Consider the following 13,496-nt stretch of genomic DNA (forward strand, 5'->3'; position numbering starts at 1 on the left):
TAAGCATATTTAATTTTACAAATACTGTATTCAAATAGTGTAACTATTTGATTAGAATATTACTTATTATGAAATCATACAACACAACATTAACATAGACAATTGTCTAAAAGAAACAAAGTCAGATTATTCAAATAATTATATACATAGATTTGTAAGAGGCGAGGACATCGGGTCGTTACAATTGCCCCCACATTTGTGCATAGAGAATGGTTTCTCAAACCTGACTCGGAGCACAAATGTTTTTATTCAAAATGAGATATCGTTGTCTTAACCCTTTAATTCCGGTAAAATATGATATGTTTCTGGGATGAGTACTTCGGTAAATTAAACCTCTATATGAGAGCCGCTCCAACTAATTCCTGAATTGTCTAGGAAACTAAATATCTATTTCGGTATCCATTTTTGGTTATCTTTAAAAACTAAGACAAATTCTTTTTGAACTAGCCTTTTGAATGACAAATCCTTAGATTCAACTGCCATATAGTGTGAAATGTGTTGAATGGTTTGGCCATGGCCATCGATAGTTGTCCGAGATTCCAAACTATAAATTCTATATGCATGTGATACTCCACTTTCCTAGTATCGCGGATTTATCACCTGACATCGTGTTACACTAGTCAGTGCTAGAATTGTTTGACTTCCAGGGTAACTTTTATGTTAGTATGTAGTATTATAAGAATGGAATGATGATTCCAAAGTCTGCCATTCTCGAGGCCAGTGTTAATTATGATTCAACTTTTGTGAACAAAACTTATTTTGATTTAATAATTCTCCTAGATAGAGAGAAATATAGTAAATAATTTGATTAATCAAAAATAACCAGCAAAATAAATTCAGTTATTGAAATTTTCAATTTCCCCTTTTCGTAGTTGTGGTGAGTAAAAGTGACCAATATTCAAAGGAATCTCACTGATCCAGCACGAATTATGAACTTAATGGTTATCCAGACACATGAGTCAAATTGCCACCAGCCAGAATTCCCATTCCAATAAAGCATTTGGTTGTGAATCAAATGTACCCTAATGGTAAAATCTTTGCATCCTCATATGGGTAGTTAAATCACATTGCACGATTAGGTAACCCGCTATCTACATTGCCCAGATATTATGAACCTACAAAAATCTCTTTACTAGAATGAAAAAGCCTTTCAATTTCTCAGGTAACCACCGACAATTGTTCTCCCCATAGTTCGAAAAACCAGTCCACAACTCAATACTAGTCAATAATTTTCCTCCTTTCTCGGCATATGTCCTATGTATATTTATAAGAGTAATCAGACAATCAATATTTCAATCTTATTGATAATGTTAAGTCACATTTTATGACAAACAAAATTATCTGATTTATCCCATAAAGACACAGGGTGTGTGTTTAGTTCGTTTATTAGCGGCATGTAGAGTATGTTGTTACCAAAAGAATGTACCTGTAAAAGGTATAAATTATTTATCCTAACACATAACTCTCGTGATAACAAGTTTGTGTAACCCTTTCCCCATTCTAAAATTCCAATAACTGCCGTCACTATTCTCAAACTTGCAAACATGAGGAAACCCTTCATATCTTCAAACGACTCTTCATCCATTCATCTAGCTAAACCTCTCTTCTTTCTATTATGCGAATTTCATCTATACTACTCGTTCAGATTTCATCCTTCCTCATACGCCCAATTTTACTGTTTCTGACATACCTGCAAGTCCACTTAGATAATGACAGTAAAAATAATGTATGATATCATAATTAAAAAGCTCTCTCTTTTTCCTGTTGCTATTTAAATTTTCCAAATTGATCAGAAATTTAAAATAATATACATACTTATATCATAAGTATAGGTACCTACTATATTTTTCTTTAATTTATGAATCGCTCTCCTTTTAGTGTTTTCCTGTACCCAAATAATTGTAACAGTAGCTATGATTAATTCGGGATTCTTTTGTTTCAGCGTAACGTTTTCAGTATAAGTTCGACTTGAATTAAAATTGTGAAACATATTAATTTTATACTTTATAGTCTACTCTCAATTATTGATAGATAAACGTTTCTCTAATAAATATTTCAAAAGATATGTTAATGAAAGTTACTTCGTAATAAAACTTGCCCCCATGACATCGCAAGTTTTACACTATTAACTAACTCTTATAAAATGATAATTCAAAAATATAAAACTACTACGACTTGTTTTTAAAATAATTTTATGATATAAGCCCATTATATTATATTTACGATGATGATGATGAAGTTAACTTAATTAAGTTAATCAGAAACAAGAATAACATACACATACACTTACAATGTATCTGTTGCATGCACAAACTATTTACTTGCAATTATAATTGCTGGCAATATGGGCCCCCTGCTAACTGAATTTAGTTTACCAGTTGAGGCAAACAAAAACAAAAATAACATACATACACATACATTTACATTGTCCATACAACTGATTTCTTTATACTTTGACCTATTTGCCCCCTTGTTAACTAAACTTTGTCATCTGTCATTGAATAATCATATACGTCGAATAACTATTCCTAAATTCCCAAATTAGATGCCGATTAAACTGAAATTATTGCACTACTTTCTTCCTTCAAGCTATCTTTAGATTTTGATGACATTAAAAGACTATAAAAATAGAAAATGATGGTATTCAGGAACCATAAAAATAGGAAATGCTTAACAGTGATTATTGATTGGTTTTAGATTTGAAATTGTAAATTGGAAACAATTGTAAATTTCTAAACAGAGGTTATTGCTAAGTTGGTATTCAAATCTAAATAATTATTCACGTCATCGATTTTGATAAAATTGAATAGATGGTAAATAAATTCTAAGTGATTCCAAACATACATACATACAAACAACCAACTCTGAAAATTAAACCCTTTTAAGTTTAATATTGATTTCTTTTTCTCACTCTTTAACCTTTTAATGAAAGTTTATTTAAGTTTGTGAAATTGGTGTAGAATGACAATAATGACACTATTAACATTTACCTGACTTGATTATCTGTGTCTTACTGACAGGTACAATGAGTTAAACTTTGACACCACTAGATCCTCCGATCTCTACATATTTTTTTTTTATATTTTACCAAAACATACAAATATGAAATAATCGAACACGATATGATAGTAGTCAAACAGAGTAGTGAAATTATTGCGTAACTGAGTCGACACATCGTAAAATTCCTAAAATGTGAAAAATATTTTTCTTTGAAATGCAATATTACGTATACTTGATTCAAAATAATAAACTAATAATTATGATCCGACAAGTAATTACTTTAGTTTAAAGGACTATTTAAAATTGAAATATTTTGCTAAATCACTCGTCTCTAAATATATTATTTATAAATGTCCTCTTGTATGTAAAGATCATAATTTTCATAGAATTGTTAATTGAAAAGCTGAATTGTTTTATGTCTCTCGTTTTCAAGAATAGCTACGACAAACTAACACAAGTAATCTTCTCAAATAAAAGTAGAAATATCAAAACGACAACTATGCAGTAGAATTATCCACAGAAAAATTCCATTGTAATCGAATACAATATAAATCCGGTAAGATAAATATATAAAGTTACGTAAGTAAACACGAATAAGAAATATTACAAACATGCTCACTTACCTTGATAAAATATAAACTGCTATATTATAGTCTGGCTTCATTTATCTACTTACCAATTGTTGTTACTTTTAATATCTTTTGCCTGATATCTTCTTCATTTTGAGACTCCTAGCTTTCCTATACTATGTATGAGGAAGAAAATAATGGAATAACATCACAGTATATAGCTTCAATTAACCTGCCCCCACTTTTAGTAAACTCTTGACCCATCTTTTCACAAGAACAAGGTTAGTAATGTAGACCTAAAAATATAAAAACAATGTTAGAAAGGTAATAATAAATATGCAACTCTCAACTCTTTGCATCCGTAACACGGCAACAAATTGTGACACTCGCGTGCCACTAGCAAAACAGAGACACAAACAAATCGAAACACATTTAAATACATCCTACTAATGGTAATAATTTAAGTTTAGTAAATAATAATCCTGGTCACGGCACCAAATTGTAAAAGCCCCCTCGCCCCACCTAAACGTTACCTCAAACCCAAAGACCCACTGACCCAATAACTAATCTAAATCTCAAGGAACCCTAAAAGCAAATCTACTTTAACTATCTGTCTCTGTCTTGCATTTAAACGTATGGCCATAAAAGTGATGTGATCGTCTAGTAAGTGATAGAACCCCGTAGTTGTGCGTAGTAACCCCTGGTTCTTTAACAAGGAGGAGAGTTGCATACCTTACAAAACTGTAATTTAATGAAACTAAGATAATTAATTAAAGGTAATTTACTATAAAGTTTTAGATCTTAGAAAGTTAGATTATATTAAAGTTAGGATATTATAAGAAGTAGATAAATAACGGAAGCAAAGTAACAAAGAACATGTTTTAATCAATGTAATATAACAAACAAAACGATAATTTAGTTAAGTAATCATTCATGTATTTGTACTATACTGCAGAATCTGGATACTGGAACTCTCGTCAGTCGTTGGAGTTGGTTGACAATAGCAGTAGCTCAGCTAGAGTAGAAACAGTGGTCCTTGTAGTCCTTCCAGGTGCAACGATGTAGATAATAAATACATAAACATAAAAAAGGTTTTTGGTAAAAAATCCCCAACTCCTACTTGTGACTCCTGTCGCACGAGAAGCGTCGGATAAGCCGAAGTGACTCTAAAGTTATGGAATTTAATCTAATAAAATCTGAATGCTAAAACTAACGCTTCCTATACTAGGTGGGGTATGGAGTCTCCCTAAACCAATCACTGTGGGAAAGTCCCTTGATTGGGCTTCCTAATCCCTACCTCCCTATTCTTAGGAGTATAAGACTCAGCGAATGGCTAGAAAACGTTTCACAATTCCTAATGGTATTCCGATGATTGAAACGTCAAGTATTCACCAGAAACCCCTACCTACTTCATTTCACTCTAAGCTAATCCCATAACCCATTCCCAAAAGCTGTAAGCTTTGATGGCAGATCCGTAGATCAATTTATACCCTTAGGTAATAAATGCAATAGGCCTTAGCCTTAACATGACCTTAGTCAAACTGTAAGCCTTGATGGCAGATCCGTAGATCATTTTTACCCTTAGGTAATAATTGTAATAGGCCTTAGCCTTAATATGACCTTAGTCAGACTGTAAGCTTTGATGGCAGATCCGTAGATCATTTTTACCCTTAGGTAATAATTGTAATAGGCCTTAGCCTTAATATGACCTTAGTCAGACTGTAAGCTTTGATGGCAGATCCGTAGATCAATTTTACCCTTAGGTAATAATTGTAATAGGCCTTAGCCTTATTATGACCTTAGTCAGGAATACAATTCATTAGGTATAAGTTGCGCGAATCGACTGTTTCTATTATACAGTACGACTCCTAACTCTGCGTTCCGCTCGGTTAGTGCACTTAAACCATAAAATGTCCACCTGAACATTATGTCAAACAGCAGCGAAGAAATAACATAGATCTTACTTCGTGCCATCAAAATGAACTGATATTTCATATCAAACAGCAGTGAAGAAATAATAAAGATCTTACTTCGTGCCATCAAAATGAACTGATATTTCATAAATGTTAAAAAACATTATCAAAATTAATTTCAATCAAATATTCAAAATCTTCTAAGTAGAAACAGCTAATAATAATATAGAAAAGAAAATAATATAGATGATAAAATTATACCAATGATGTTATTCAACATACGAGAGAGAGGATTGTCCACATATGGACTTTTTAGGAATATGGTGCATAATGTATTCATTATATTTCAGTAATGCAATAATTCTATGTTAACTCATCTAACTTCTCGTTAATATTGATGAGTAACATTTGTTCACATTAAATATATTATTTGGGACATAATTCCCCATAAAGAACTTTTAGTAATATGTTGCATAGTGTATTCATCATATTTCAGTAATGCAATAAGTCTATGGTAACTCATCTAATTTGTTGTTAATATTGACGAGTAACATTTGTACACATTAAATATATTATTTGTGACATAATTCCCTATATTCAATATATTTCAGTAATGCAATAAGTCTATGTTAACTCATCGTATTTGTTGTTTATATTGACGAGTAACATTTGTACACATTAAATATATCATTTGGGACATAATTCCCCATATTCATTATATTTGAGTAATGCAATAAGTCTGTGTTAACTCATCTAATTTGTTGTTAATATTGACGAGTAACATTTGTACACATTAAATATATTATTTGTGACATAATTCCCTATATTCAATATATTTCAGTAATGCAATAAGTCTATGTTAACTCATCGTATTTGTTGTTTATATTGACGAGTAACATTTGTACACATTAAATATATCATTTGGGACATAATTCCCCATATTCATTATATTTGAGTAATGCAATAAGTCTGTGTTAACTCATCGTATTCGTTGTTTATATTGACGAGTAACATTTGTACACATTAAATATATTATTTATGACATAAATCCCTATATTCAATATATTTCAGTAATGCAATAAGTCTATGTTAACTCATCGTATTTGTTGTTTATATTGACGAGTAACATTTGTACACATTAAATATATCATTTGGGACATAATTCCCCATATTCATTATATTTCAGTAATGCAATAAGTCTATGTTAACTCATCGTATTTGTTGTTTATATTGACGAGTAACATTTGTACTCATTAAATATATTATGTGTACTCAAATAGTAATCAAAATACATAATAAACAAAATAATCATCTAATCACATGATATTATGATATAGTTATTTCCTTAGGAAAACATCGTAAAGTCACTTCTTTTATCAAACCGTAATTCAGAACACTAAACAAAAAAAATATCACTCTCTTCTTTACTTTACACTCAGTCAATTTGTGTAAGAATGTCCAATAATATTTATTTATTTATTTATTTATCATCTTTAAATTTATACTACAAGATTATCAAGATTGCTTAGTCTTGCTTTAATTCATAATCAAAGGTAAAACTGCTTAATTGTAAATCAAATCAAATCAAATCAAATCAAATAATTTACCTATTAGCGTTGGAATATAAGCGTTCTCTTTTAACAACCGCTTTACATCAGGCGGGCCGTATGCTTGTTTGCCACTGACGTAGTATAAAAAATACGTATAATTGAATGACACTTAATTACTTACTTAACGTACATATCATTCAAAATAACTTTTAAATCCAAATAAACACAGCAACAACACGCCCAGTATAAGTTGAACCCGACGCGCACAGTTATCCACTACTAAACACAGTGTAATTTAGGATGGCCGTCCGCCTCGCGTCGAGTCATCGCGAGTCGCAACAATCCGCCATTTTGAAACTTGAAGGTCAAAACCCAATGCTCGCCGGCGGCCCGCGATTATCTAGTAGTGAATCAGTAACGTTACGTCACGGGAATAATTCGCATGTCATTTTCGCTCGGTTTAACGCGATGCCTTTTTAATCTAAATTGTTTGTAATTGATACATAACGATAGGCAAATACTTAAACTACGTGGTGAAAGTATACTTGCAATAACAGTGTAATAATGAACTAAAATTATAACCGCGAAGATCTAATCTTACGTACTTTGTAGACTTGTCACAGAGCCGGGATGTAGAGTAGATCTTTAAATTATCAACACTTTATTAACTTTTTGTGTATGTGAAAAATAATGGAAAGCAATAAGCATTGTGTTATAAACTGTGTTTGTGTCTTAGTGAATTGGTTAGTGAAATATTTACACTATAAAAGCAAGCTAGTGTCCCGATGGATTGTAAATGTAAAAAGGTATGTAGCTAAAATAGTTTTATTGCAATTACGTACTTAAAGCGGGGTTCTTTAGTTTATGCCATACGAACTATATAGTATTATTTAAATAACACACATAAAAATGCCAATGAAAACCGTCACGTAATTAATTATGTAGTTCACTTGCGCACTAAAATTATTAAAGAATAATTAATACCTGTTTTCTTAATGTCAGAAGGTCTTCTTTATGTCGCCTTCGATGGCTAGCTCCTTCATTCTTCATAACTGTTCTATTGGCTTACTCACTAAACCTCCTTATTCTGAACTATGCAAACCTTAGCTCCAGCCTCCTCCGTAGTCACAAAGTACTTCTTCAAGCTTCTCGAATCAAATTACCTATTCTTTTAATGTTATGTCTTCAACGTTCCCGAACCTAATGACCCCATCTGACGCTGCGCTCAGAGTTTTATTCCCCGAATATGACGCATGCGCTGTTCTTGGTGACGCTCCCCAAACGCCCGGGACGCGATTCTCTAGCGTCTCATTGGTTGAAGTTTTTCGTCCAAAGTTCCGCTTTCCTCGATAACAACGCTTACGGCAATAGTGTAAGGAATGTTTGATTTTGTAAATTACGCTAACTTTCATATTTTTATCCCGATTTACTGCTTTCCTCGATAATAACGCTTTTGGCAACAGTTTTAGAAATGTTGATCTTTGTAAATTATGTACGTTTGAATTCCGGGAATAATTATTATTTTTCTATCGTGTGATCTCCCCAGCGTGGCCTTGTGCTGCGGGTAGCAACAGTGATCGTTGTGCGAAATGTGCGTGCCCAAATTCCGAGAATTGTTATTTTCAATTTCCTGGAATTTTTGTTTCTAAGCATATTTAATTTTACAAATACTGTATTCAAATAGTGTAACTATTTGATTAGAATATTACTTATTATGAAATCATACAACACAACATTAACATAGACAATTGTCTAAAAGAAACAAAGTCAGATTATTCAAATAATTATATACATAGATTTGTAAGAGGCGAGGACATCGGGTCGTTACACTATCTCGCGGCGACATACTCTCACGGCCATCATGAGCTAAGCCTACTGTGTATGCATATATACCTACACAAACTTTAAACGAAAATAATTAATCGTTGTCAGAATTAGTGCCAAGGTTGTTAAAGTTTCTGACCACAGCATTCCAAGCCAAACAGCTACGTTTATGATTTACTGTAACCAAGTACGGCTTGCCATGCAATTTATGTTTCATATTAGGTATATTATTTTTATATTACGTTGCAACTGACCTGATTTAAACTTGTGTACAGATTGGTACAAATGTTGGAACTATATTAGGTACTATATTCTCTGAGCTTAGATAGTCAACATAACTTAGTGTTGATCCATACGAAAACTTGGTATTACGTATTTATCTTGATAAAGTACTTGCCATAGTTCCTCATGACTTGATTATACATTACTTAGTGTATATAATATATAGATTTTTTTGTGCGTTGTCAACAAAATAAATGTTTAACCAATAATTTTCTTTCTACAGTGGTGGGAGGTTCATCAGTTTTTGTGATAACGTTCGGTTTCCTGACGACGTATCCCTTGGATATCTAATAGGTAAGACACTGCTAACACTTATTAACTGTTCATTCAGATGGCGCGCGAATTCGGGATTTTGAATACTCTATTAAGGTTACATCAGTTACATGCAATGCCGCCAGCCGATCAAAATGCCGCCTTGTAACTCGCATACAAGATATCGTAACGTCTAAATCAGCCCTTAATCATTATAGTATTTTTCTGCAGTAGGTAATGTTTATTTATACCTACGTTTATTATACGCTACAGTCAAACCATTTAAATTCCAACTCCGTTGTCAAAACTACCAAACATTTGGTGTAAAATTTGTAACTTGCCGTCGCTTTTCTAGAATTTGTAGAGGCAAAGCAATTTGGGACTTCCGTAGAATTTGAATTAGTTAGTTCCTAATTTGTGGCCAACATGATAAAGTTGCCAAATTGTTTGTGCCTTTATTTTGCGGACAAAATTTATTTCTGAAGCATATTTTGTTTCCATTATTTCCATTATTCTTTTTGACACGTCTAGTATAGAAAGTTATTAAAGTAGATTTTAAATTAATATAAATGCACAGCCTTCGTACTAAAGCAAATATGTATTTAAAAGTTCACTGTCCAGTGCTCCCACATATGTCGGCAAGTCTTATACAAAACCGTAAGATTCACAATCTAGAGCGGGACACTCAACAATCTCAACATGTTAAAATGAATAGTCTAGAGTTCACAACACTACTGGTTGCTGCTCAATTCAGGGATGGTCTGCGAGAAATACTACCACACAGCGTATATTTCGCACCTTTACAACGAAACCGATCCGACTCAATAAGCGATTTATTTCAGCGTTAGGTCATCAGTTTCGATCTGAAGATGCGATTTATAGGTATTGGCAGTGCCGCTAAGCACTCCGTTAATACTTTAACGGGCAAACCATTAAAAAACGTAAATTGAAGTTTCGTAGTCAACCTATATTCTTCAAAATTCTGATCAAGGAGAAAAATACAAAAACATGGTGTCATAAGGATTTTTAAAACTTGTGCCCTAAAAAGTAAAAGTAAGCTGAAATTGGACAGCTTGGTCACAGTATAATAAAGAGTACTATCGTACAGTATGGCCACTTACGCTCCCCGCTGAAAGCGCCGCCCACCCCCTCTCGGTTACCTCGCAGTTACCGCCTGTCAAAAACGCGACCAGTCGACCTGTCATATTTCACTCATACAAGCATAGTACTCGTTCACCTACACGAGCTTAGAATGTGTGCTAGGAACGCGCTTCTTTCATATATTTGATCGCCAGTGTCCGAGATGTGGCTTGGTTTTTCTTTATATTATAACGCACCACGCGCTATCCACGCAGAATCGGCGTTCGCCGACTAAAAATCGCTCGTCTAGCGACGACGACGCGATACTAATGAGCGATTTTTAGTCGGCTAGATTTTTACCCGAAACCCTTACCAGACCATAACTGTCTCCTCTTTGTCCACAGAAAACATAATTCATATAAATCTGACGGTGATACCCGAGTTCCACTCACACCTGGAGCAACTAAAGCTCTTGGAAACGGAGAGCTTGAAGGAACAAGTGTCCTTCGGTTACATCAGAACCAAGAACGACTGGAACGTTGTCAACGTGCCGGGTTTTGACAAGTTGTACGATCCTACTAGGTGAGTAATTTTCAAAATCGTCTAGAATTTAAAATGTACCAGTGGTAGATCTGATTTTATAGGATCAAACTTAAACATATTGAAAAATACAGTTCTACTCTCGTTTATCATATAGCCGTTGGCGACATGTTTTAAATCAATTGGTAATTCCTCGTCAGGAATGGGAATGACATAAATGCTCGCGGCTATACTGGCGACAGCTATACGTTGAGTGTTTCTCAATATTTAATAAAATATGTTTCACGAAAGTTTGACTTCTGTTTTTAAACCTATTTGCAGTAATTGCCATTAATAATTAATATTTTAGTAGATATTAAATAGTATCCTCTATATAGGCTACTTGCCTCCTAGTCAAATCAACTTCTCTTTAAGAACTGTCAAAACGAATTTGAACGACTTGCTAATAAGGAATTTATATGAAATCGATTTGAGTGACGTCACGGTCAACTCAATTACTTTATATATTTCTACCTGACTTATTAAATAGAAATTGGATTGAAAAATAACTTCTGTCCATGTTTTTCTTATAATTATCTGATGTTTGATTTCGTGTATGGTATAAAATATTTTATTTTAACTACAGTCAAGTTCCCTATTGATACTATCATATCAGTTAGCTGTCATTCGCGCGTACATTTCCTTCATAATTGTCTGTATCTGCTCGTGATAGTGAAAATAAAACATCCTTAAAACATTTTAGCCCATAACTGTGCAAATGTGAAGAACGATAAAGTCCCATACCAGCCATTAAAATAACAATATCTACCTATCTTATCTAATGATGTTCGTGGGCTAACTTTTTAAAGAAAACGTCGTTTCCGGTAAGTTGAAGATAAAAGCGAATTACGACCTGCCCTCCATTGTTGCAGGTTCCTGTCTCTGCATTGTTTCCTGTTCCCGCATTTCAAGTTCTGTCCGAGATAGCCAGTGTTACACCTCTGTGTGGAAAGCTAGTTTATCTTATTTATCTCTGGTTGCCTAAAATAGTTTTAATTTATTTTTTTGTTTTCAATTTTTTTCTAAGTACATTTATATTTGAAATATATCGTGCCATGTACAGTCAACAACACAGCTGTGAATACAGGCAAAGTGCTAAAAATATGTATACAGAACTTTATTGCCTGTACATTAATTCACAGCTGTGTTGTTGACTGTACGATGACGCGCAGATGTTTCAAACCTTACCTTTAACAGTATGAAATTGTGAACTAGAGCACGCGTTAAGTGAATGACAAGATCTTATACATAATTATTTATCATGCCATTTAAATCAATTTTAAAACGCATCATCTGATGCGTTTCGATTCTTTTTATTTATGTTTTTTTTAATAACTACTAAGTTTAACATGCTTTAATTATAAAAAGTCAACACAATTATTAATAATGCAAAATTTTAATTTATCTACGTTTTGTTTAAAATAAATCGTAACTTTTACATGAATATAAAGAGTTGTGAAATTATTATTGATGAATTAAATAATATGTCACTGTATACCACGCACATCTATTTCGTTAATAATATTATTTTTTTGTTTATTAGCTTTTATTTTCAAGCATATTTTACTGGTAAATAATTTATATAAAATGTAGGAATAACTTGTTTCTCATTTTGCTGTGAAACATAAAAAGTAAGTACCTAGCTTATACTGAGCCGATCACACTCATAAATATTGATTATTTTTTTTACTAGATCTACCGCAAACCAATCTATACTTTTGAAATCACATTAGAAACTTTTGGTCATATAATAGTCTAGAGCCAATTTGGCCACAAGTCGTCTCCTTCACGATTTTCGTCGACATCTCTTCTAAATACCTAAAACAGGTATGGATATGTTCCTCGTTCTCTCCAGATTACGAATCGACCTGTTTTAGTTTAAGGAGGGGGGGACGGGTCGAGAAAAAGGGGGGGAAAGATGACGACCGACCATCATAGATATTTATTCACATCTCGAGTCCTATGGCACCAATCTGTTCGTGCGATGTGTCATTTGAAAGCTTATTAAACCTACTTTAATTGTTTTCCAATAACTATGCTCATAAAAGTAACCGTTTAGGAAATATTTGAAAATATATGTTTTTTTATCGCGCATGAATTGCACAAGTACTAGTAAAAAATGCGTCTAACTCAATAAACAATAACTTTACCGCAATTGATGTTATTATAAAATTTTCGCGTCTATTCATGCTCTTTCTAAAAATATAAGTTTCATTGGTATATGATAATATATAACCATATAATTAAGAATTTTGTTTGGCAGGGGTTATCCTCCAGGTCGCATAAACGGGCGCTGACCGTAGTAAAGTATTCAATATTTTTGAGGTCTTATTTTACGGATCCATATGTGAGAGGTATCGTTTGAAAGATAATTAAACCTACTATAATTGTTTACACATAACTATAGTATTAAAAGTAGCTGTTTACATAATATTTGAAAATATGTG

The 13,496-nt window shown here is 32.9% G+C and overlaps 1 protein-coding gene across 1 annotated transcript in view; it reads left to right on the forward strand.

Annotated features, from left to right (window-relative positions):
• Positions 1 to 12,325, forward strand: part of LOC125228117 (fringe glycosyltransferase) — a 38,334-nt gene extending 26,009 nt beyond the window's left edge. Inside the window, exons 6-8 of the mRNA XM_048132571.1 lie at positions 9,362 to 9,432; positions 10,875 to 11,052; positions 11,922 to 12,325. Coding sequence (XP_047988528.1) covers positions 9,362 to 9,432; positions 10,875 to 11,052; positions 11,922 to 11,976 — 304 coding nt within the window. The 3' untranslated portion in view covers positions 11,977 to 12,325. The remainder of the gene's footprint in view (positions 1 to 9,361; positions 9,433 to 10,874; positions 11,053 to 11,921) is intronic.
• Positions 12,326 to 13,496: the final 1,171 nt, after the last annotated feature.

This window comes from Leguminivora glycinivorella, chromosome 7 (genome assembly GCF_023078275.1).
Source record: "Leguminivora glycinivorella isolate SPB_JAAS2020 chromosome 7, LegGlyc_1.1, whole genome shotgun sequence".
Lineage (NCBI taxonomy): Eukaryota > Metazoa > Arthropoda > Insecta > Lepidoptera > Tortricidae > Leguminivora > Leguminivora glycinivorella.